Raw genomic sequence first — 23,419 nt, 5'->3', positions numbered from 1 at the left:
AGTAGGCACTATTGTTGTCTCAATTTCACAGAGGAAAAAACTGAGGCAGAGAGGATTAAGTAGTGTGACTGTGTTCACAGAGCTATACCTATAAGTAAGCAGGTGGGCTGGGGTCCAAACCCAGGAGTATGGCCCAGACCTCGTATTCCTCACTCCCAAGCTGTAGCTGTATTGCCTCCCAGACACTCAGGTGAGCATATGATTGAGGCTGGAAGTCCTCCGATACTCTCTTAGACACAGTGAAAACCCTTCCACTAAGGAGTGTCTTCCTAAAGAGGTTTCTGGTTAGCATTCTGAAGCAGTTCAATAACAAATTTACATTAAACATTTGTGTTTTCACTTCGATGATGAGTTAAGAAAGTGAATGTAAATATATTCTGGATCATTAGGATAACTACCTTATAACCAAACAACTATAACCATAAGAAGTTACATGTAATTTTATATTCAGAAATATTTAAAACTCAATAATAATAACTGAAGCTCAATACCAGGCTCCACATATTTTTCCCTTTAAAAGTGGTCTATATGTTACTTAAATTTGATTCACCCTATTCTTGTTCTAGAAATGAAGTGACCACCTCTTTCAGAATATACAGCAACTGCCTCCACATAAGCAGTGCCAGGTTTAGGAGATTTACGGTAGAGTCATGTTTCCTAGGAGGTCAGGACAAAAAGCCAGACTTCTACCGGCAGTTTCTGGGAGAGATAAGCTTTCCATCCATGGTAGAGGTTACCTTTTTCTCTAGGAAATGTTTATAGTAGAAAAGGCTCACTTGGGATATTTATCAGCTTCTCCTGTCCTTCTGCTGTTTGGTAGAATTGACCACAGACAAGGATAAAATGAGCTGGTTACCTCAGGATCATGGAAAACCTGGAATCAAAGCTCAAGAATGCCCCCTATTTTCGTTGTGAGAAGGGAAACGATTCTGTCCCCGTGTGCCAGCGGTGTGACACATGCGTCTTGGCTCAGAAGATCTTCTTTACCAAAGAGTGGTTCCAAAGGATCGGAGAGATATCTCAGAGGAGGTTTCTAGTTAGCATCCTGGAACACTTAGACAGTTTATATTTGTTACACTATTTCCAAACTATCCTTCAGACCACACAGGGGAAGGATTTCATCTATAACAGGTCCAGGATCAACCTCAGCAAGAAGGAGGGGAAAATCGTGAAGTCCTCCTTGAACCAGATGTTGGATAAAACAGTAGAACAGAAGATGAGAGAGGTATTGTGCTGGTTTGGGACCACCACCCACAAGACTAAGGCGAAGTATACACTCTTGCTGCTGCAGATGTGTGACCCCAAGTTACTGCTCACGGCTGCTGCTGTCATCAGGGTCCTGTTTCAGAGAAAGCACAACAATATTTCAGGTACACCGGCCATGGGGGGAGACTGGAAGGCCCCAGGGACCAGGGAGCCAGGCTTTAGGACCTGTACAGAGACCAGAGGTGTGGACAAACTGAGATAGATGGGGACTTCCCAGAAGGCAGCAAAGAATTCTTTGCCCTGACACTTGATCCTGTTTACCAAAGGAGAAATTGCTGAATGTGACTTCCTTCTAGAAAACTGTCAAATGACAAATGCAGAAGGGTGTATAGAACTTTTAACTGTCAAGCATTTAAATTGGATTTCTTCATCCCATTGACTCAGAAATGGGTGGTGTGTGCCTGTGTCCCTATGACTTGAGGCTGGAGTGGTGCAAGATCAGTGAGCTAGACATTAGATTGGCCTTGAGAGGGATATAAGGGGATAGCTATTGAATTGTCTTGCCCTTTACCTTGCGCTGCACAAAAACCAGGCCAACAGGTCAAAACTTAGGGTTTTTTCCCCAATTCATTCCACCATATTCCTTGCTTGCACATAAAATCCAGCCTTGAAGTGCAGTTTATCCAAAGCTGGAGAAAGTGAAAGGGCCAAATAAGACAAGCACTGTAGTTCTCACATTTTAGTTTGTATGTGAATCCCCAGGGGGGTTTATGAAATCCCAGATGGCTGGGCTTGCTCAGGCATCCTGACTCAGCAGACCTAACAAGTGGCATCTCTAACAAGCTCCCAGCTGATGCTTAGGTTGCTGGTTGGCACTTCACTTTGAGAGCCATGGGTCTAGGGTGTCAGTGAAAAGATCTTGGAAATGTTTAGTGCACTCAATCAGGAAAGCAAAAAACAAAAAACAGAAAACAAGACAGGCAAGAGATAGAAGATTCCACAGAGATCTGGGAGTGGAAGGTCCATTGTGGGGAGGCACAGGTTTGGGGGGAGCAGGTAGGAGAAGGCTGGGGGGCAGGCAGTATCAGATGGAGGAGTTTCAGAGTCTTAGGTCCTGAAGGCTGAGAATACTTAATGTCCATGAGGCCTGATTTGTGGGTGTAGTTGTAGATTAATGGAATCCCAAACAAGTTTAAAGCTAGATGACCTATGGGGCAGTTGGATCCCAATGTATGCCGCTTGACTTCTTTGGTGCATTAGGGAGGCAAAAGAACAATAATCTGGAATGAAGGAATGGTGAAAAAAATTAGAGACTCCTACAAATAGATTAGAGGTCAGCCAGGCCAGCTCCTTAATGTTATAGAGAAGGAAGCCAAAGTTCAGGGAATCTGAGTGACTTGAACAAGGCCATCCAGCAAGAGAGTTGAGAACCAAGACTACCCTCCTGAGCATCTCCCACAGTGCAGTGCTGCTCCTCACCCCGGTGGGGCCAGGCTGTAGCAGGCCTGGCTTTCACCCACATACGCATTGTTCCATGGGTCTCTCTCAAAGGCTTTCCTCATTCTCCATAGGAATAATCTACTTACGTTAGAGTCAAATCCAGTTACGGGTTATGCAGTTTTCTCCTTTCCTAAGGAAGCTTCTCTCTTAAAACACTGAATTTTCTATTTTGACCAAAGATTAGTTATGAATATCATTGAAGAAAATTAGGCCAGAGCTTCAGAAGAGCAGTTCATCTTCCAGCTCTTGCCCACAGCTCTCCCACGCTCTCTCCTATATGGAGAGCTCTGATCAACTTTGCACTGTAGGTGGGCTGGCAAAATCTATTTAGGGACTTTCTGTGATTTTTGTGTAGAAATTCAGAAGCCCCAAAGGAAAACAGACATAACTGGTCTGGCCCATTTTGTGCAGAAATAAAAGAAGCAAGTAGAAATGAAACCATTTACCTCTGTCTCTTTCTCCTCCACACACCTGCTTAAAGAACAACCTTGTATTGATCTTTTGTTTTTCAGGGCTCAATCAAGATTCCAACCATATTTTCTTCCCTGAAAAAGACTACAGCCGCCAGTTTGATACTTCACATGTCTACTGGGCTGCCAGAAACAAGAACACATCCTTCCCTTTGTTCAAAATTTCGGGAAAAGAAAGTGCGTTTGAAAAGGTTGGGAGGGAAGCATTGAATACTGGTAAGTCAGCCCTTTGGTGAGAAAGTCAACAGGTATGAGACTGGGAAGTCCCCATGGAGGTGGAGGGGCTGAGACAGCAATAGCATCTGGGGATGACAGCTTTGGGGAATTAACATTCGTTTTTCACCTGTGGTGTGTTGGACCCCCTGATATTTGTTCCGTCATTTAATTGCACATCTGGAAAGGGAAGAAGCAAGGACAAAACCACTCAGGATGACCCAAAAGGCCATGCTTTCACCTTTCCAGTGTTACACCTTTGAGGGACACCTGAAAACACAAATCAGAAAGGAAGCTGTTGTTGAGGGCTTCTTTGGAAATCTCCCTCTGTCCCAGGCCATAGTCCCTTGTCTAGCCCCTGACCTGTGGCACAGTGGGCACCTCTAGAATTCAATCCACTCTTTTTAAAAAACTCAGGGGCTATTTTTGCAGCATTGGATTCCTTGAAGAGGAAATGAGTAGTGGGGAATTTGGACCCTGACCTCAAGGCCATCCTAAGTTGGTTTTCAAAGCAAGATGTGTACATGAAACGGTGACAGGAAACATGACACACGGGTTCTAAAACATTTTCTCTATAGAAAATGTCAGATTCCAAAAGTAGTTAGGTCGGTATAATAACCATTCACATAACCATCACCTCGCTTCAATAATTAACAGAAGAGCAAAGAGCATTGTGTGGTAGTTCAGATTTCTAACTTCTTTTAAAAGCTCAGATGGTCTGTGAGGTTGAGCTCCACAATCTCCCATGGCAATAATTAGCTGCAGCTGAGTGACAACTGGCCCCTTCAGGTGGGAAGTGAACCCTTCATCACGGTCCCATTGTCCCTTACTGTTTATACCATCCACCAGCCTATTCTTATTTAATCCATGCCTCTCTTTTAAAATTGTTTAAAATACTTTCCTGTCAGAGTGATTTAAAGGAAATTTCAGACACCATGGCATTTCACCTGCACAGAGCAAGCTTTGAGGCTACAGACATATCCTTGAGCTGAGAAGGCTAAAAAGTACTCATATGTATAATTAGGGAGTTTCTATTTTCATTTTGGCAGGAAAAAAATGACAAAATCCAGTAGCCTAAGAGCAGACTCTAATGAATTCTACTGGCTTGGAGTTTCCACAGAGACAAATCAACCATGCACCTTTCTCTGGCTTCATTCTAGAGGGACAATGGAAGTGTTCACTCCAGTGTATTTCTGAGATGAATAGGCTATTTCCCCAAAAAGCAGACATGCACAAGACAGGGTGCACCCTCTCCGATCTGTTGGTTGACCTGGATGCTGTCAGAGACCTATCTTCTGGAGTCAGCAAATACCGGGACTTTATCCGTCACCTGCCCATCCACCTCTCCAAGTTTATTCTAAGTATGCTGGGCTGTACTGGAGGATTTCTCAAGAGCCCTCCCATTGCAATCCAGTTTGAAGGTTCCAATGTTTATCTTTTTTTCCCCTCAGGTATGCTCGATAAAAACAGCCTGAACAGATGCACCTCTGTGAGCCAGCACTGGGCCTCACTGGCACAGCAAGTCAAGATGGACCTGTCCATGCACACGTTCATCCAGAACCAGATTATCTTACTGCAGGTACTTTCTGCCTGGGAGGGGTGGCCTGAAGACCTGCTTCCTCACTGAGGCTAGCCTGGCTGTGAGCCTTCCAGTCCACTCAGGAGACCCTTAGTGGGGGGGAGCCTCCTGCTCCCTGTTTGCTGCTTCATAGGTTTCAACAGTCATCTCCTTTTTGTGTGGACTCCCCATTAGTCACCATTCACTATACAATGGTATAGTGCACCCAGCAGGGACAACATGTACAGAAATCTCTTAGGAAGAGAAAGGCAGGGTCTGGAGAAACCTCACAAAGCAGGAAATCCTTCCCCATCCCCTCACTAAGAACTGCATTGTGTTTTATGCAACCAGAAAGCCATTACTATATTTCTAGGTCAGCCTGACCTGGCACACGGATATTTACAAGGCTACAAAGTCTGTTTTTAGGTTAAAACACAATTTTCCATGGTAGTAGCCATTTCTGGCATTTTTTTTGTACTTCTTGCCTGACACCTAACTTGAATCATGGATTCTTGGTAGCTAGGACTTTCCCAGCAGACATCAGTGTGAGAAGAGGGGCAGAGGCAAGCATGGTGAGAACGGCTGCACTCTGGAAAGCTGGAAACGACTGGCTATGTTTTTCTGGTCTCAGTCCAGATTTTTGGCATCATTATTCCCTAACACCAGTCTATGTACCTACTGGCCTACCTGGCCAGGCCCAGGCCTTCCTTAGCCAGAGCTTGCCCATCTTTCAGATTTGCTGAGCACTAGTTTCCCCTCAAGTTGGAGAGTAGGAACCAAGAGTAGCCATTTTCTGTTTTTCACTTCCCAGGGGTCCTACACAAGGGGAATAGATCCTAATTACGCCAGCAAGCTTCATATCCCAGTTCCTAAAATGACAGAGGATGGAAAGCACATGCGTGTGAAAAATCAGAAATGGAAACTGAGAACAAAGGTGGGTTCTGATGGCATCAGGGCAAGTCACTGTGAGTGTTACACTTTTATTGGCCATTGAAGGCTGAAGTCCAGGCTCAGTCCTCACATAAGAGTGTGGACATGGGAGGACATAGGATATAGCATATGGATGTAGGATACTATGTGGGATACTCTGTATGGATATAGAGTTACTCAAAAGGAGGTGACATTCCTTAAGGGAGACCAGAGTTCTGTGCTACATGTTCTTAAGTACGTCACTTCCTTTTGTTAAGCCTTAAATGCCTCACTTGTTAAATGGGTGGATTGATTTAGTTGTCCTCTCATGGTTTGCCCTTACTTCAAATCCCATGGCCATGTCCTATGTCCATGGCACCAAGTCACCTGGTGGGGCACTCAGAACCAGAAGCATGTCAGTGATAGCTGGGCTTTTCCTCTACACCCAACAGTCCATGTATCTAGAGGCTGCCAGAGCCATGGCCTTGGGATGAGAGGCCATGAAAAGAGGGCAGGGCCAGTCCAGAATGTCCAGGCTCCAGGATCAATTAAGCTTTCTCACTTTTCACTTCCACTCACTTTTCACTCTGGGATGGAAGGGGAGAGTTACTCAACCACAGGCCTCCCCACCCAATCTTGGGCAATATTGAAGAGTAGATGGAAGACTCTGAACCCTATGATCTGCCTGTCTAGGCATAGTTCATTTCTAAAACCATTAGATTTCTGCTCCCTACTCTTTGCTCAAGGGCCTTCTATTTTGAAGCTATTCCATGGTCCCCAAAGAATACTTAATGAAAGGTAGTCATTAAGTACTGACTGAAGCTTCCGATAACAAAGCTGTACAGTATAAGTTGTAATTGGAGAAACAGAAGCATCCAGAGAGACCATCCAGTTCATATGTCTGTAAAGGCCAGACAGGTCCCACGAATGAGGGAGGTGGGTGGTATGAACAGTAAGGGATGATGGGACTGTGATGAATTAGAAAGTTCACTTCCAATCTGGAGCTCAACCTCACAGACCATCTGAGCTTTCAAGAGAAGTTAGAAATATGAATTATCATGCAACACTCTTTGCTGTTCTTAAATGCTGGCAACCAATGAAAAAACACTTAAAACAAACTATGCAGGGCCAAGGAAAACATTTGTTTACCTCATGTGACCAGATTTTCTTTTATCTTTGCATTGGCCCATTCACTCAGAAAAAGAAACTGAGGCACAGAGAGTTTCCGGTTTGTAGCCAGCAAACTGACAGAGAACAAGTTAAATGCTGACCTGCTCATTTCAAGCCTGTTTCTCTATTACGTATAGTGAAACAAGCTCACTTCTTCCTTTGGTGATGTAGCTATAATCGCCTGACAAAAGAGGACTACCAGGCAGTTTTTAATATTTTAGAAATGTATAATTTAAGAGCAGAGAGATAAACAGGTAACATGGGATGGAGACCAGAAGAGAACACATGAAGCAGCAAGACTAAGCAGTTAAGGGGTGTGCTAGGAAAAGGTGGAGGTGAGTACCTCTGAGCAGTGCTGATTGCAATGGGTACTGCGCTCAAACAGTGTGCCAGGCATGGTGCCAAGGGTTTGTATACATTCTGTACTTTATCCCCAACATAGGTCGGGTAGAGAGCATTGCTCCCAGTTTATGGGTGTGGAGATGAAGGCTGTGATGTTAGAAAACTTGCCCAAGTTCTCATAGTGTGACAGTGGCACAGCTGGAATTTGAACTCAGGTCTTGTTCTTTTCAATGACTCTACCATGATGCTTCTAGACTCTTTAAACTAAATTGATGAGCAAGAGCCAAGAATTCCAGCCTGGGCTGTGGGAAGCCAGGGAAGCCTTTTTAAATTCAAGGCAGCATATCAGAGTTGCTTGCACTCTGGAGTGGAGAGACTTTTAGGTGGCTATCACCACTCTCTTACCAAGTGGTGATATCCATTAAGATGGAGAGTGAGCTGAAGAAAGCTGGTGTCCTGAGGACGGGTCTACAGGCACGGAGGTGGCTAAGGTTTGGAAGGAGACTTAGGAAGAGATGTGTCCAGGAGGACTCCCAGATGCAAACATGAAGGTGTGGACCTCTTTGCTTTCATGATAAACTCACTCTGTTTGTTTTTGGTTTCTTGGTAGTATGATTATTATTCTCTGCTGTTGGAGGGTGAAGAGTATGGCTGGGAAGAAGATTGGAACTAGGAGTCCAGTCGAGTCATCTATGCCAGAATTTAGCATGCCTGGCATGCCATAGCTGCTCAGAAAGTGTGTGATTAAAGGAGGGAGGGAGGGAAAGAGGAAGGGAAGGAGGATAAAAGAAGAAAGAAAGGAAGGGAGGAAAGAAGGAAGGGATAAAGGAAGAATTGAAAAGGGACAGCAAGCACTTCTGTTGAGATTTGATATATTGATTTCTCCTTTTTGAGGCTCAGATACCTCATCCATAAAATGATGAGACTACTTTGTGGAGTAAATGATGTACTTAGTGAGGCTGCAGTAAGGAGATATTAAGGTTGCAGATGTATGAAAACTTTTAAGTGCAAATGCAGAGTGTGTAGCAGTAATTTTACATATGGCCTGGGTTCCCAGAATATACTTTGTACTGTCAGATTCCTCGATGTAAATGTGAAAGCCCCTCTCTGTGAAGTGGTTGGTTAAAGGGCACCTGTGACTTTAGTTGTGAGCATACCCTTTGTGAGCTCATTTTTAGAAAAGTTGTGCTATCAGGGACATTGAAAGTTCATGGAATCAGGACACACAGGAAACGGAAAGAGGTGGAAGAAGAATTAGGACTCTGGACTCAACACTTTTTAACTCATAGATTACTTTCTTACCTACTCATTGGCCCCTCTGCATCAGCACCATGACAACAGCCTAAAGAAGAAGAATCCATGGGCCCTTGTGTCCTGAGCAGGGGAGACTCTACGGTGTACGTGGGTAAAGTGGCTGCCATACTTTGATTCCAAGCATTTCTTTGTTAGAATGACTACAACCTGTGGACAGCATACCAGAACCAGGAAACGCAGCAGGTCCAGATGGAGGAGAGAAATGTTTTCTGTGGGACTTATAACATCCGTATTCTTTCTGATACGTAAGTACTAAGGTCTGAATCCAGATCTTCAGAGACCCTGAATTGCCCACATGGCATGTTAGGGTTCCCATGACCCTTGTTTACTTGGAAAGGCTCTAGCTCCAAACTACCATGAGAATAGATGCTTGATTTTTGCACCATTATCAGCAGTGTACAGAAGATACTTCCCCTTATAAAATTCGGGTATGCTAGCCAACAAACTTTTGCAAAATTTATGTGCATAAAATCTTTCTTTTTTTGAAATATCTTTAGTGTTTTATTAGAATTTTAGAGGTAATGTATTCTTAGTGGGAAAAAAATCCACCAAATGACAGAAAATGTATAGAGAAAAGCAAAGATCTATAATCTTGTCATCTAGAGATAACCACCATTAATATTGGTATCTGTTCTAGATTTTTTGCATGCATAAACATATTTTAAATAGAAATGAAGTTATGCTTTACATATTTCTATAACCTACTCTAACATAACAGTGTGGATATCTTTCCATGTTAAATATGAAAATGGTGTTTATGATAACTGCATAGTGTGACATCATTTGGATTTATCATAAGAAGACCTTTTAATAATCAACTTTCTGCCATGCTTTAGGCCCAGGACTTCACTCTCCATTCATAAGGTTTGTGAAGACCATCCCTATTTTATTTTTGGCTCTGAATGGTACTAACAAATTGCATCTTGACCAGTTCTTCAGGGAAAGTCAGAACAAAGTGGGGAAAGTCAAATTTGAGTTTTTATGAGTAGTACGGTGATAAGTATTCTTTAGAAGAGAGGATGACTTGTTGAATTCAAAATGTGACAAATGCAATGAGGACAAAATTGCTCATATTTAGAGTGACCATACTTCCCATTTTACTGAAACATTCCTGCTTTACTTGATGGTCCTGGAGTAATTAATGTGTCTCCTTTCACAATAAAAATGTTTGAACAATAAATCATTTGGTCATCCTGCTCATATTTTATCTATTTGCTAATAATATAATTATTGGAAAGTTAACTCAACTCACCCTGTTTTACTGGACCGCAAGCTCATTGAGGGCAAGGTCCACATCCTACTTACCTTTGTATTTCCTTTGGTTCCTATAAGCACAGGACTTTGAACTTAATATGTGGTCATTGGATACTAGTTTAAAAAAAAGAAACAGTGGTATGTGCCGTGGGTATAGGACTTTCCAGCTGTGTTCCTCTGAGGTTTTCCATGAAAAAAGTTTTCTTTGGTTAAATAAGTTTGGGAAATGTTGCTTACTCTGTTCTGTCTTGGGGATGTATCTATCATACATTAATTAGCAGAAGTATTTGGGTAGGTTGCCATTTGTCTTTAGGTTTTAAATCTACTCAAAATGGATTTTTTATTATGGCAGGGCTCTATCAGGATCCATTAATACTAGGCCTTGTCTTCTACTAGTTTCTGGGCTGGAAGGCCTTGAGTTTTCTGTTTCATCTGCCATGAAAGCCACCATGCTAAGTGAGTTCCAGGCAGGGCACTAACTTTTTTTCACAGACCACCCTTTTCCCCGGCAACTCAGGTGGGACAGAAACAGAATCATCCACTATTCTGGGGGAGATATGGTAGCTGTGTCATCCAATCGGAAGATCCAGCTCCTGGACATCCTACAAGTGAAAGAGGTACCCATTGCGTTCCGGGGCCACGCTGGCAGTGTCCGTGCCCTGTTCTTGTGTGAGCAGGAGAACTTCCTTCTGAGCGGCAGTTACGACCTGAGTATCAGGTGAGTGGTCCAAGGAGGCTGTGGTTTCCTCACCCCGCCCAGCGCTGAAAGCTACCCGGTGGAAGAAGCACGCATGCTTTTTCCTTTTTGTATTTATTGGCAAGCTATCCTATGTGATACTAACTTCTAGAATAACCCACAACATTTTTTCTTTTTTGGCAAGGTAAAAACCAAAAATTTGTATATCATCTAAAGTTTGAATGAGATAGATTTATAACAATTATCAAATCTATTTTCTAGTTGAAAACCATGAATCAAAATGTATCTTTTTAGCATTCTTTAGATGAAGGCAAAATTTATATTGTTTTTATGGATTCCTTCAGGGGAAAGTAGTTTTTGTAGGTATGAAATATGAAGTAGAAGCAAAATAATTTTTGAAGTGTACATATACATTTATTTTTAAAGAATATAATAAACAGCCATGCACTTATTACTCAGGCCAAAAAAACAACGCATTATCCTTCACCAAGTCTTACTATGTGCCTTTCCCTTATTGCCTCTTTCTTCTCTCAGCTAGAGGTAATGTTATCCTTAATTTATGCTAATTATTCCTTGGTATTTTTATAAATTTCTTTATAATTTTTCTTTTTATATATCTCCAAATATATTTATTATGTTTGTCCATTTTTGAAATTAATATAGATGGAACTATGTTTTAAATGTTCATGTGAACTTGATTCTTGTACTGAACTACGATGTTGAGATTCATCCATATGATGTAGGTAGCAGTAATTAATTTATTTTCACTGAGATATATAGCATTTTATTGGATGAATGTATCTTAACTCATTTATTTATTCTTTTGTTAATGGATATGTGCATTATTTCTAGTTTTTTTTTTATCATTTCAAGGAGTGCTGCCGTAGATGTTCTTGGATTTGTCTCTGGGTGCCTGTGTATATAAGTTTTTAGAAAAACATTGACATACAACATTTTAGTTCTAGGTGTACAGCAAAATGATTTGACATATGTGTATATTGCAAATGATTACAACAATAAGTTTAGTTATATCCATTACCACACATAGTTATACTTTTTTGTTGTTGTGATGAGAACTTTTAAGATCTCTCTTAGCAACTTTCACATATATGACACAGTCTTGTTAATTGTAGTGTGGATTTTTTAAAGGTATATTCTTAGTAGTGGAATTTCTAGGTAGGAGTGCTAAATTATTTACCAAAGTGCTTGTATTTACTTACAATTCCATGGACAGGGTATGAGAAGACCCCTTCTTATAAGTCCTCAACAGTATTGGCAGTATTAAACATTTTTGCGAATATGATGGGTATTCAATAAATCCTCATTGTAGTTTCAATTTTCACTTCCTTGATTACTAATGAGGTAGAACCTTTTCTCCTATGTGTATTAGTCAGGGTAATATGTATATATACACACATATAAATTACATGAAGTAGATCATGAGATTATGGAGTTCTGAAAAATGGCATCTGTGGGTAGTAGGGGAGAGGAACCCTGCCAGCTGCCCTTTCAGTTCTCCCCCTAAAGCCTTAGGACCTAATCTTTTCTCGAAGGACTCTGCCCACTGTGAGCCATACCCCCTCTGCTGGAGCCCAGGGTTAGTGGCTGTGAACAAGATTTTGTGTGTTGGCCCTTTGAGAGCATGTCTTGGTTTTTGGCAGACTCCCATCTCTTTCTGGCATACAGAATCCCTGCTGATTTTTACAGCCAGATATTATGTGGGCTCCTCTTCTTGGCACTGGTGCTGTGGGCCAGAGAGCCTGGCATGGGGTTGAGACACCATGTTCCTAAGGGGGGACCTTTGCAGCTGAGATATTCTTCCTGATTCTCAGCTGCCAAATGTGGGTGCAGGGTTAGCTCTTTTTTTGCATCTATGTCCTTTCTACCAGTCTCCATGTGCCTTCTGTATATCCTTAGTTACAAGACTTCTGTTACCTAGTGATCAGTTGGTTATTCAGGTTGATTGTTTTACATGTTAGTTGTAATTCCAGTTTGGTCCTGGGAGGAGGTGAGTGTAACTTCCACCTACTTCCCCACTGTCTTGGATCTCCTAAAAATTCTTAACATTGATGTAAAAGAAATATCAGTTTATTGAACTTTTTTCTTTTCTTGGTCTTGTGTCTATGATTCTTCCCAACTCTAGGTGACCAGGTTATTGTTAAACATTTTTTCTATTAACTTTATATTTAAGTTCTTCACTCTATTTTCAGTCAGAGTTTGTATGTGGTATTAGGTAGAATTTCTGCTTATTTATTTATTTTTAAACAAATTGAGCAGTTTTCCCCCACAGTAACTATTAAATAACCTGAAATTCTCCCTCCCCATTGATTTATGGTGTAATTTTTTCACATGTTAATTTCCCATATGTAGGAATTTATGCAGACATTTAAGAATGTATTTGTGAGCTCTCTATTCTAGACCATTGGTTTGTTTTTCTTTCTTTGTAACTATTTTTTTTTAAATTTTAAAGATAGTGTCAATAGAGCAGTTTTAGGTTCACAGCAAATTTGAGGGGAAGGTATTAAGATTCCCTGTATGTTCCTCGCCCTCATGCAGGAATGGACTTCCCTGTTATCAGCAGCCTCCAGCAGAGTTGTGCATTTGATGAACCTACACTGACACATTATAATCACCCAAAGTTCATAGTTTACCTTAGGGTTTACTGTTGGTGTGGTATATTCCATGAATTTTGATGAATATATAATGACTTGTATCCATCGTTATAGTATCATACAGGATATTTTTACTGCCCTAAAAATCCTTTATGATCTGCCTATTTATCCTTCCTCCTTTCCCCAATACCTAGAAACAACTGACATTTTTAATCTCCATAGCTTTCCTTTTCCAGATTGTTTAATAGTTGGAACCATATAGTATGTAGCCTTTTTAGATTTGTTTCTTTCACTTAGTAATATGTGTTTAAGGTTCCTCAATGGCTTTTCATGGCTTGATAAATAATTCCTCTCTCACACTGTGGTATTCCATTGTTTGGATATACCACAGTTTATTTTTCATTCTTCTACTGCAGGACATCTTGATTGCTTCTGAGTTTGGGCAATTATGAATAACACTGCTATACATATCTCTGGATAGGTGTCTGTATGGATATAAGTTGTAAACTCATTTGAGTAAATACTAAGCAGCATGACTGCTGGATCATGTGGTAAAAGCATGTTTAGTTTTGTAAGAAACCACCAAGTGTCTTCCAGTGTGGCTGTCCCATTCTGCAGCTCCATTAGTGACAAATGAGAGTTTCTGTTGCTTCACATTCTTTCTCACTGGCATTTGGTGTTGTCAATATTCTGGATTTGGGCTATTCTAATAGGTTTGTAGTGGTATCTCATTTTTGTTTTAATTTGTATTTCCCTGATTGCCTATGATGTGGAACATCATTTCATGTGCTCATTTGCCGTTCACATATTTTCTTTGATTAAGTGCCTGTCAAGATCTTGATTCATTTTTTGAATTACTTATTTCCTTATTGTTGAGTTTTAAGAGTTTTTATATATTTTGGATAACACTCCATGATCAGGTGTGTTTTTTGCAAATATTTTCTTTCAGTTTATGGCTTGTCTTCTCATTTTCTTGATATTATCTTATGCAGAGAAGACATTTTTTAATTTTAATAAAGTACATACTATCAAATAATTCTTTCATCAGTCATGTCTTTGGTGTTGTACCTAAAAAGTCATTGTCATGCACAATATCATCCAGTGTTCTCCTATGCTGTCTTTTAGAAGTATTATGGTTTGGGGCTTTACATTTAAGTCTATGATCATTTTGAGTTAATTCTGGTGTAAGATGAAGTGTGTAAGGTCTGTGTCTAAATTCAATTTTTAACATGTGGATGTCCAGTCATTCCAGCATCTTTATTGAAAAGACTATTGTAATTCCATTGAATAGCCTTTGCAATCAGTTGATTATGTTTATGGGGATCTCTTTCTGGGCTCTCTATTCTTTTCTGTTGATGTCCTTATTTTTTTTTTTTACCAATACCACAGTGTCTTAAATTATGGTAGCTTTATAGTAAGTCTTTTTTAAAAATAATTTTTAATTTTTCAATTATGGTTGATGTACCCTATTGTGTTAGTTTCAGGTGTTTAACCTAGTGAGTTACATAACTTATAAAGAGATCACCCTGATAAATCTAGTGCCCATCTGACACCATACATAGTTATTACAATATTACTGACCATATTTCCTATGCTGTATTTTACATCCTCATGACTGTTCTGTAACTACCAATTTGTACTTTCTTTAATTTCTTTACCTATTCTCACTCATCCCCCAACCACCTTCCATCTGGCAACTATTAAAATATTCACTGTATCTATGAGTCTATTTCTGTTCTGTTTATTTTGTTTTTTAAATTCCACATATATGTGCATCATCTGGCATTTGTCTTTCTCCATCTGACTTATTTCACCTAGCACAACACCCCATAGGTCCATCCATGTTGTTGCAGATGGCAATATTTTATTTCTTTTTTATGGTTGAGTTATATTCCACTGTATATGTGCACCACTTCTTCTATATCCATTTGTCTATTGATGAACACTTTGGTTATCTTGGCTACTGTAAATAATGCTGCAGTGAATATATGGATGTATATGTTTTTTTGATTTAGTCTTTTTGATTTAGTCTTTAGAGTTTCTTCAGATAAATACCCAGAAGTGGAATTGCTGGGTTCTTCTTTGTCTCTCCTCCTATTATAGCCTTTTTAAAAGTCTATTTTGTTTGGTGTAAGTATTGCTACCCCAGCTTTTTGCGTGTGTGTTTGTTTCCATTTTTACAAAATCTTTTTCCATCCCTTTATTTTCAGTCTGTGTATGTCCTTCAATCTGAAGTGAGTCTTTTTTTTTATTTTATTTTAATCATTGTTCAAGTACAGTTTTCTGCCTTTTACTCCCATTCCAGCCCACCCACCCAGCCTTCCCCACCTCCCTCCCATTTCTAACCCCACCCCTAGTTTTTGTCCATGTGTTCTTTATATTTGTTCCTGTAAACCCTTCTCATTCTCCCCTGAAATTCCCTCTTCTCTCCCCTCTGGTCACTGTCAGCCTGTCCTCTATTTCAGTGTCTTCGACTGTATTTTGCTTGTTTCTGTGTTTTGTTGTTTAGGTTCCTGTTAAAGGTGAGATCATATGGTATTTGTCTTTCACTGCCTGGCTTATTTTGCTTAGCATAATGCTTTCCAGCTCTATCCATGCTGTTGCAAAGGGTAGGAGCTCCTTCTTTCTTTCTGCTGCATAGAATTCCATTGTGTAAATGTACCATGGTTTTTTGATCCACTCATTTACTGATGGGCACCTAGGTTGCTTCCAGCACTTAGCTATTGTAAATTGTGCTGCAAACCTATGCACTGGGTTGCATAGGTTCTTTTGGATTGGTGTTTCAGGATTCTTAGGATATAATCCCAGCAGTGGAATTGCTGGATCAAAAGGAAGATCCATTTTTAGTTTTCAGAGGAAGTTCCATACTGTTTTCCATAGTGGTTGTACCAGTCTGCATTCCAACCAACAGTGCACCAGGGTCCCCTTTTCTCCACAACCTCTCCAACACTTGTTGGTTGCTTTGTTTATGATGGCCATTCTGTCTGGTGTGAAGTGGTATCTCATTGTGGTTTTAATTTGCATCTCTCTGATAGCTAGCAATATTGGCCATCTTTTCAAATGTCTCTGGGCCTTCTGTATGTCCTCCTTGGAGAAGTGTCTGTTCAAGTCCTTTGCCCATTTGTTAATTGAGTTGCTTGTCTTCTTAGAGTGGAGTCATGTAAGTTCTTAATATATTTTGGAGATTAAACCCTTGTCCGAGGTATCATTGGCAAATATGTTTTCCCATACAGTTGGTTCTCTTTTTATTTTAATACTGTTTTTTTTTTAGCTGTGCAGAAGCTTTTTATTTTGATGAGATCCCATTTGTTTATTCTTTCCTTTATGTCCCTTGCTCTAGAGGACATGTCAGTAAAAATGATTCTGCCTGAAATATCTGAGATTTTCCTGCCTATGTTCTCCTTTAGGACTTTAATGGTGTCATGGTTTATATTTAAGTCTTTAATACACCTTGAATTTATTTTTGTGTAAGATGGAAGTTGGTGCTCAAGTTTCATTTTTTTGCACATAGCTGTCCAGTTCTCCCAACACCACTTGAAGAGGTGATTGTTACTCCATTTTATGTTGCTGCCCCCTTCGTCAAATATTAATTGACCATAGAGACTTGGGTTTATTTCTGGGCTCTCTGTTCTGTTCCATTGGTTCATGTGCCTGTTTTTATGCCAGTACCAGGCTGTTTTGATTACAGTGGCCTTGTAATACAGTTTAGTATCAGGTATTGTGATCCCTCCTACTTTACTCTTCTTTCTCAAAATTGCAGCGGCTATTTGGGATCATTTATGGTTCCATATAAATTTTTGAAGTGTTTGTTCTATGTCTGTGAAATAAGCCATTGGTACTTTAATAGGTATTGCATTGAATGTGTAAATTGCTTTGGGTAGTATGGACATTTTGATGATATTCATTCTTCCAATCCATGAACGCGGTATATGTTTCCATTTGTTTGTGTCTTCTGTGATTTTGTTCCTCAGTGTTATGTAGTTTTCTGAATACAGGTCTTTTACCTCTTTGGTTAGGTTTATTCCTAGGTATTTTATTTTTCTTTTTGCTATTTCAAATGGGATTTTTTAAAATTTCTGCTTCTGCTGTTTTATTGGTGGTGTACAGAAATGCCTTTGATTTCTGGATATTGACTTTGTATCCCGCTGTTTTGCCAAATTCATTTATTAGGTCAAGCAGTTTTTTGGCCGAGTCTATAGTATTTTCTATGTATACTATCATGTCATCTGCAAACAGTAACAATTTTGTTTCCTCCTTTCTGATTTGGATGCCTTTTATTTCTTTTTCTTGTCTGATTGCTGTGGCTAAAACTACCAATATATATTGAATAGAAGTGGTTTAAGTGGACAGCCTTGTCTTGTTCGTGATCTTAGTGGAAAAGATTTTAGTATTTGCCCATTGGGTATGATGTTGGCTGTAGGTCTCTCATATATGACCTTTATGATGTTGAGGAATGCTCCCTCTATTCCCACTTGGCAGAGTGTTTTTATCATAAATGGGTGCTGTACCTTATCAAATGCCTTTTTCTGCATCTATTGATATGATCATGTGGTTTTTGTCTTTGCTTTTGTTTATGTGATGTATTACATTTACTGATTTGCGAATATTGTACCATCTTTGCATCCCTGGAATGAATCCCACTTGGTCATGGTGTATGATCTTTTTACTGTATTGTTGGATGTGGTTTGCCAATATTTTGTTGAGGATTTTAGCATCTATGATCAGCAGTGATATTGGCCTGAAGTTTTTTCTTTGTTTTGAGTTTATCTGGTTTTGGGATTAGGATGATATTGTCCTCATAAAAAGAGTTTGGGAGTCTTCCATCTTTTGGGATTTTTTGGAATAGTCTGTGAAGGATAGGGGTTAGCTCTTCCTTAAATGCTTTGTAGAATTCTCCTGTGAAACCATCTGATCCAGGGCTTTTGTGTGTCAGGAGTTTTTTGATTACTGCTTCAATTTTATCTGCTATTACTGGCTTGTTCAGGCTTTCTGCTTCTTTATCATTGAGTTTTGGAAGATTATATTTTTCTAGAAATTTGTCCATTTTACCTAGGTTTTCAAATTTCTTGGCATACAGTTCTTCATAGTAACTTTTACAATCCTTTGTATTTCTGTGGTATCAGTTGTAATCTCTCCTCTTTCATTTCTGATTGTGTTTATTTGGGTGTTTTCTCTTTTTTTCTTGATGAGCCAGCTTAAAGGCTTGTCATTTTTGTTTATATTTTCAAAGAACCAGCTCCTGGATTCATTGGTCCTTGGAATTGTGCTTTTAGTCTCTATGTCATTTAATTCTGCTATGATCTTGGTTATTTCCTTCCTTCTACTTGCTCTGGGCTGTCTTTGTTGTTCTTTGAGGTGGATACTGGCCAGCATTATCCATCTCTGCTGTGGATGCTCATTGAAATACAAGAAAAACATACACAGAGACAACCAGGTCCTGTGGGAAAATAGGGATAGAAGGGCCATTCTCTCTAGTGGGGAGCACGCTTTTCTCGCATTTCAATGAGCATCTGCAGCAGAGATGGATAATGCTGGCCGGTATCCACCACAGTTCCTTGAGTTCTTGTAGATGTAGGGTTAGGTTGTTTGTTTGAAATGTTTCCATCTTTTTTAGGTAGACCTGTATCACTATGAGCTTCCCTCTCAGGACTGCCTTCGCTGTGTCCCATAAGTTTTGGGTTATTGTGAGCTCGTTTTCGTCTGTTTCCAGAAACTTTTTGATTTCTTCCCTAATTTCATTCTTGACCCATTCATTATTTAATAGCATGCTATTCGATCTCCATGATTTTGAATGTTTGGGTTTTTTTCCCTTGGGGTTGTTTCTAGTTTCAATTCCTTGTGGTCAGAGAAAATGCTTGGCATGATTTCAATTTTCTTGAATTTGTTGAGGCTTGTTTTGTGTCCTATCATGTGGTCTATCTTTGAAAATGTTCCATGTACATTTGAAAAGAATGTATGTTTAGCTTCTTTGGGATGAAGGGCTCTGTATATATCAGTTAAGTCCATTTCATCTAGGGTATTGTTCAATGCCACAATATCTTTGTTGATATTTTGTTTGGAAGATCTGTTCATTTTTGACAGTGGGGTGTTAAAATCTCCCACTATAATTGTGTTGCTGTCTGTATCTTTCTTGAAGTCCTCCAAGATTATCTTTATGTATTTGGGTACTCCTATGTTGGATGCATATATATTTACAATGTTTATGTCTTCTTGGTGGATTCTTCCCTTGAATATTATAAAAGCGACCTTCTGGGTCTCTCTTTATGGCCCTTTTTTGGAAGTCTGTTTTGTCTGATACGAGTATTGCTACCTCGGCTTTTTTCCCTGTCTGCTTGCTTGGAAAATTTGTTTCCAGCCCTTCACTTTCAGCCTGTGCATGCCTTTTATCCTGAAGTGGGTCTCTTGAAAGCAGCATATGTGTGGGTCATGTTTTCTTATCCATTCAGCTATTCTATGTCTTTTGATTGGAGCATTTAGTTCATTTACGTTTAAGGTTATTATTGATAGGTACTTATTCATTGCCGTTTATGTACGTGTGTTCCTCTCTCTCTCTCTCTCTCTCTCTGTCTGTCTCTTTTCCTTCCTTACCTTAAAGTAGTCCCTTTAGCATCTCTTGCAGAGCTGGTTTGGTGGAGGTGTATTCTTTTAGACTTCCTTTGTCTGGGAAGCTCCTTATTTGGCCTTCTTTCTTGATTGAGAGCATTGCTGGGTAAAGTAGCCCTAGTTGCAGACCTCTGTTTCACATTACTTGGAATATTTCTTGCCATTCCCTTCTGGTTTGGAGTGTTTCCATTGAGAAATCAGCTGTTAGTCTTATTGGGGCTCCCTTGTATGTTACTTCCTGTTTCTCCCTCACTGCCTTTAAGATTCTCTCTCTGTCTTGAAATTTTGCCATTTTAATTATGATGTGTCTTGAAGTGGGCCTTCTTGGGTTCCTCTTGATTGGGACTCTCTGTGTTTCCTGAATTTGTGTGACTTTTTCTGTCATCAAATTAGGTAAGTTCTCCATCATTACCTTTTCAAATAGTTTTTCTATGCCTTGCTCTTTTTCTTCTTCTGGTATCCCTATTATATGGATATTATTAAGTTTCATGTTGTCTTGCATTTCTCTTAATACCTCTTTATTCTTTCTGAGCCTCTTTCCCTTTTCTTGCTCTTTTTGTGTGTTTTTTTTCTACTTTGTCCTCCCATTTGCTGATCCAGTCTTCTGCTTCATCAGTCCTGCTTTTCATTCCTTCTACTGTGTTCTTCAGTTCAGAAATTCTATTCTTCATTTCCTTTTGGCCCTTGTTGATAATTTCTATTTCCTTTTTCATGTTGATATAGTTTGCAGTGAGTTCATTGCAGTTTCCCTGTAGTTTCTGGTAGCTCATTGTGAGCTCATTGAGCTTCCTGATAACCATTGCTTTGAATTCAATATCTGATAGTTGAGTTGCCTCTATTTCATTTAGCATTCTTTCTTAGGCTTCCTCCTTTCCTTTCATTTGGGAATTGTTTCCTTGTCTTCCCACTGTTTTGTGAGTCTCTTCTTGTTAACCTCAGCTTCTTAAATTGGTCTGTTGTGGCTCCCTGTGTTTATGGTGTGAACTTCTGTGGTAGAATACCTGTGGGATTCAGTGGTGCAGTCTCCTTTATCTCCCTATCTCACTGGTCTTGGACTGTCATTTAAGTTGGCTCTGTATTCGTCTTTGGGTTTTGATTGTTGTTGGGTCTTTCTTTGGTGGGTCCTTCCCACCAGCTAGTTAACTGAGGGTCACTCTGTCCACCACCTCTTGTATTTTGTTGTGCTGGTGAGGGCAGGTTGTGTTGAAGCTGGTTCTTCCATGTGTACAAGGTTTTGAGGATTCTCTCTTGCCCTTGTTCAGTTGTTTGTTCTGGGTAATTTCTCTGCTATTTAGTTATATTTCCAGATAGGCCCTGGATTGAGGTTTGTGTGGTTTCCACTTCCTCCTTCACCTTCTTTTGTTGTTATCTGGTAGTGGTTCTTTTTTCTTGGGTTTCCTCTTCCAGTGGGTATCCTGGTGTTCACTGCTTCCACCTACTCTTTTTTTTTTTTATCATTTGGAGGGGGAAGGCAAAATGATTTAAGACAGCAGGAGAGTATTCTATGATATTTATAGTAGCAGCAAGTAGAGAAGAGATAGGAGATCCTTTGGCTATGTATAATGTTAACCGTGATCTTCCACCCAACTAGCCACTATTTAGAAAGGATGGAAAGAAGATAAGATTCTTTTTGGGGAGGGAAGGATTGTGAGTTGGATCTAGAAAGCAGTGAGGTTGTGGGAGGTCAGATTCTAAGGTAAGGTGAGAGGAAAGAATAGTAAATAGGTGTAGTGTGTGTGAGAATAGAGTTAACCACTACAGTAATAGAGTTCAGGAAACTGTGAAGTGGGCTAAGATCTGGGAGGGGTGTTGTATAGTATTTACAATTGTATGGAACAGCTATTATTTACAATAATATTAGAGCAACAATCATATGACAGAATCTATGTGATCTAGATAACAAGAATAGGGAGTATAGAACCTTGAGTAGTGTGCTAATAGAACACAAGTGAAGTGAAGGACAGTAAATTAGCAAGACACTATGAAAGAGAGAACAGGGGAAACCTGTCAAATAATACAATATGACCAGCCAAGCAAAGCAGATTATACAGAAAGAAGAAGAATACAAAAATACTATTAAAATAAAAGATGTAAGAATAATGAAAAAAATAATAATAATACAAATATGCCATAACTTGCAGGTTCTCTGTAATAGCAAAGTGAAAATTGTCTCAGCTGTTGTGGTGCCCCCTTTTTTTGGTCCAACTCAGGTCCTTTCACTGTTCCAGGGTTTTTTGTTTGTTTGTTTGTTTTTGTCTCACTTTTAGGTATTAAAACAAAAAAAAAGGCAGATGAAGGAAGGAAGAAAAGGTAAACTTGGAAAGAAAGGAAGAAAGAATAAAGAAGGAAAGAAAGAGAGGAAAAAGGAATTGAAGGAGAAATAAATAATAAAAATTAAAAATTAAAAATTATTAAAAAATAAAAATAGAATAAAATAAAAAAGCCTCTTGGTTTCAAAGTGGCCAAATTGGTTTTTTTGGTCTTTCTGGGTGCAGCAGGCTGAGAGGCGATTTGTATGGCTTTTCTTCCTCCCGGATCTGCACTCAGTCGGCTGCTTGTACTCTCCCCGGAGCTATCCTGGCACCTCTCCCCTACGCCTTGCATGTGGGATCCAGGCCTTTCCATGGGGTTATCGATGTGGGATGGGGTGCGGGGATGCATTTGTGTGTACGCTGGGCCAGGCTGCCTCACCCTTCCCAGTGCTATGAGGGTACACGGGGTGTTCTGCACAACCTCCGGATCGCAACCTCCATGTAACCTCCGGATCACTGCCCGGCTGGGTGGCAGGGAGGCCAGAGTGATTGCTACAGGAGAATTCCCCAAACAGTGTCTGTCTTTTCACTTTTTCTTTTTGAAAAATTCCTCCTTCTCAAGCCTGCCACTCCATACAGTGGTTGGCCTCTCCCACAGCCCAATTCTCTAGCCAGACCAGCGACTATCCAGATCAGGGCCTGTCACTGTGCAATTTTCAACTCTGAGGGCGTCCACAGACTCTGTGGGTGCTCACTGCCCCTGTGTGTTTGCTACTTAGTTGTCAGTCCCCTGCCTGTGACTTCAAGCAACCAGGTCTCTCCCAGTGCTGCTCAGACCTTGTTTGGCTGGGGAGGGAGCAGTTGCCCCGGCTCTCTCCCAAGGACCCTGTGGCGGACCTGGCAGTGGGTGCCGAGCCTGTGGCTGCAGCCCCCCTGGACCTCTGGGACCTTATTGTCCTGAAGCACTCTCCTTACCGTCTGGCTTTTCAGTTCCACTACAATTTTTGGTCTCTTATTTTCATATATGCTGAGATACTGTTGGTTGTTTGCTCTTTTACTCCATGGATGGGCTAGGATTTTCTCCCATGTGCAGGGGAAAGTGGAATCTGCTCCCTCCTACCCTGATGCCATCTTCCTCTCTCCCATATCATGCTTTTGGTAATGTAGCTTAGCTATGGTGTATATTTTTTGAGTTATTAGTGTAAGTTTATTGACTCAAGAAAACCTAACTAGTCTTGATTGGGGTTGCATTGAATTCATAGACTGCTTGTTCTTTTTTAGAAATGAAAATGTAAAAAAAAAAAAAATAAAAGGCTTTT

General features: G+C 40.1%; 1 protein-coding gene across 1 annotated transcript in view; it reads left to right on the top strand.

The window, feature by feature from the left end:
* The first annotated feature begins 600 nt into the window (after positions 1-600).
* FBXW10B (F-box and WD repeat domain containing 10B) overlaps positions 601-23,419 on the top strand; it is a 46,296-nt gene continuing 23,477 nt past the window's right edge. The window contains exons 1-7 of the mRNA XM_045824434.1: positions 601-1,370; positions 3,219-3,392; positions 4,550-4,750; positions 4,841-4,968; positions 5,759-5,881; positions 8,818-8,927; positions 10,454-10,654. Of these exons, the coding sequence (XP_045680390.1) occupies positions 866-1,370; positions 3,219-3,392; positions 4,550-4,750; positions 4,841-4,968; positions 5,759-5,881; positions 8,818-8,927; positions 10,454-10,654 (1,442 nt within the window). The 5' untranslated portion in view covers positions 601-865. The remainder of the gene's footprint in view (positions 1,371-3,218; positions 3,393-4,549; positions 4,751-4,840; positions 4,969-5,758; positions 5,882-8,817; positions 8,928-10,453; positions 10,655-23,419) is intronic.

The sequence above is a fragment of the Phyllostomus hastatus genome, unplaced genomic scaffold (genome assembly GCF_019186645.2).
Source record: "Phyllostomus hastatus isolate PE091 unplaced genomic scaffold, TTU_PhHast_1.1 phas_scaffold_55, whole genome shotgun sequence".
Lineage (NCBI taxonomy): Eukaryota > Metazoa > Chordata > Mammalia > Chiroptera > Phyllostomidae > Phyllostomus > Phyllostomus hastatus.
Note: the sequence above shows the minus strand (reverse complement) of the source record. Positions and strands in the feature narration are given on the sequence as shown.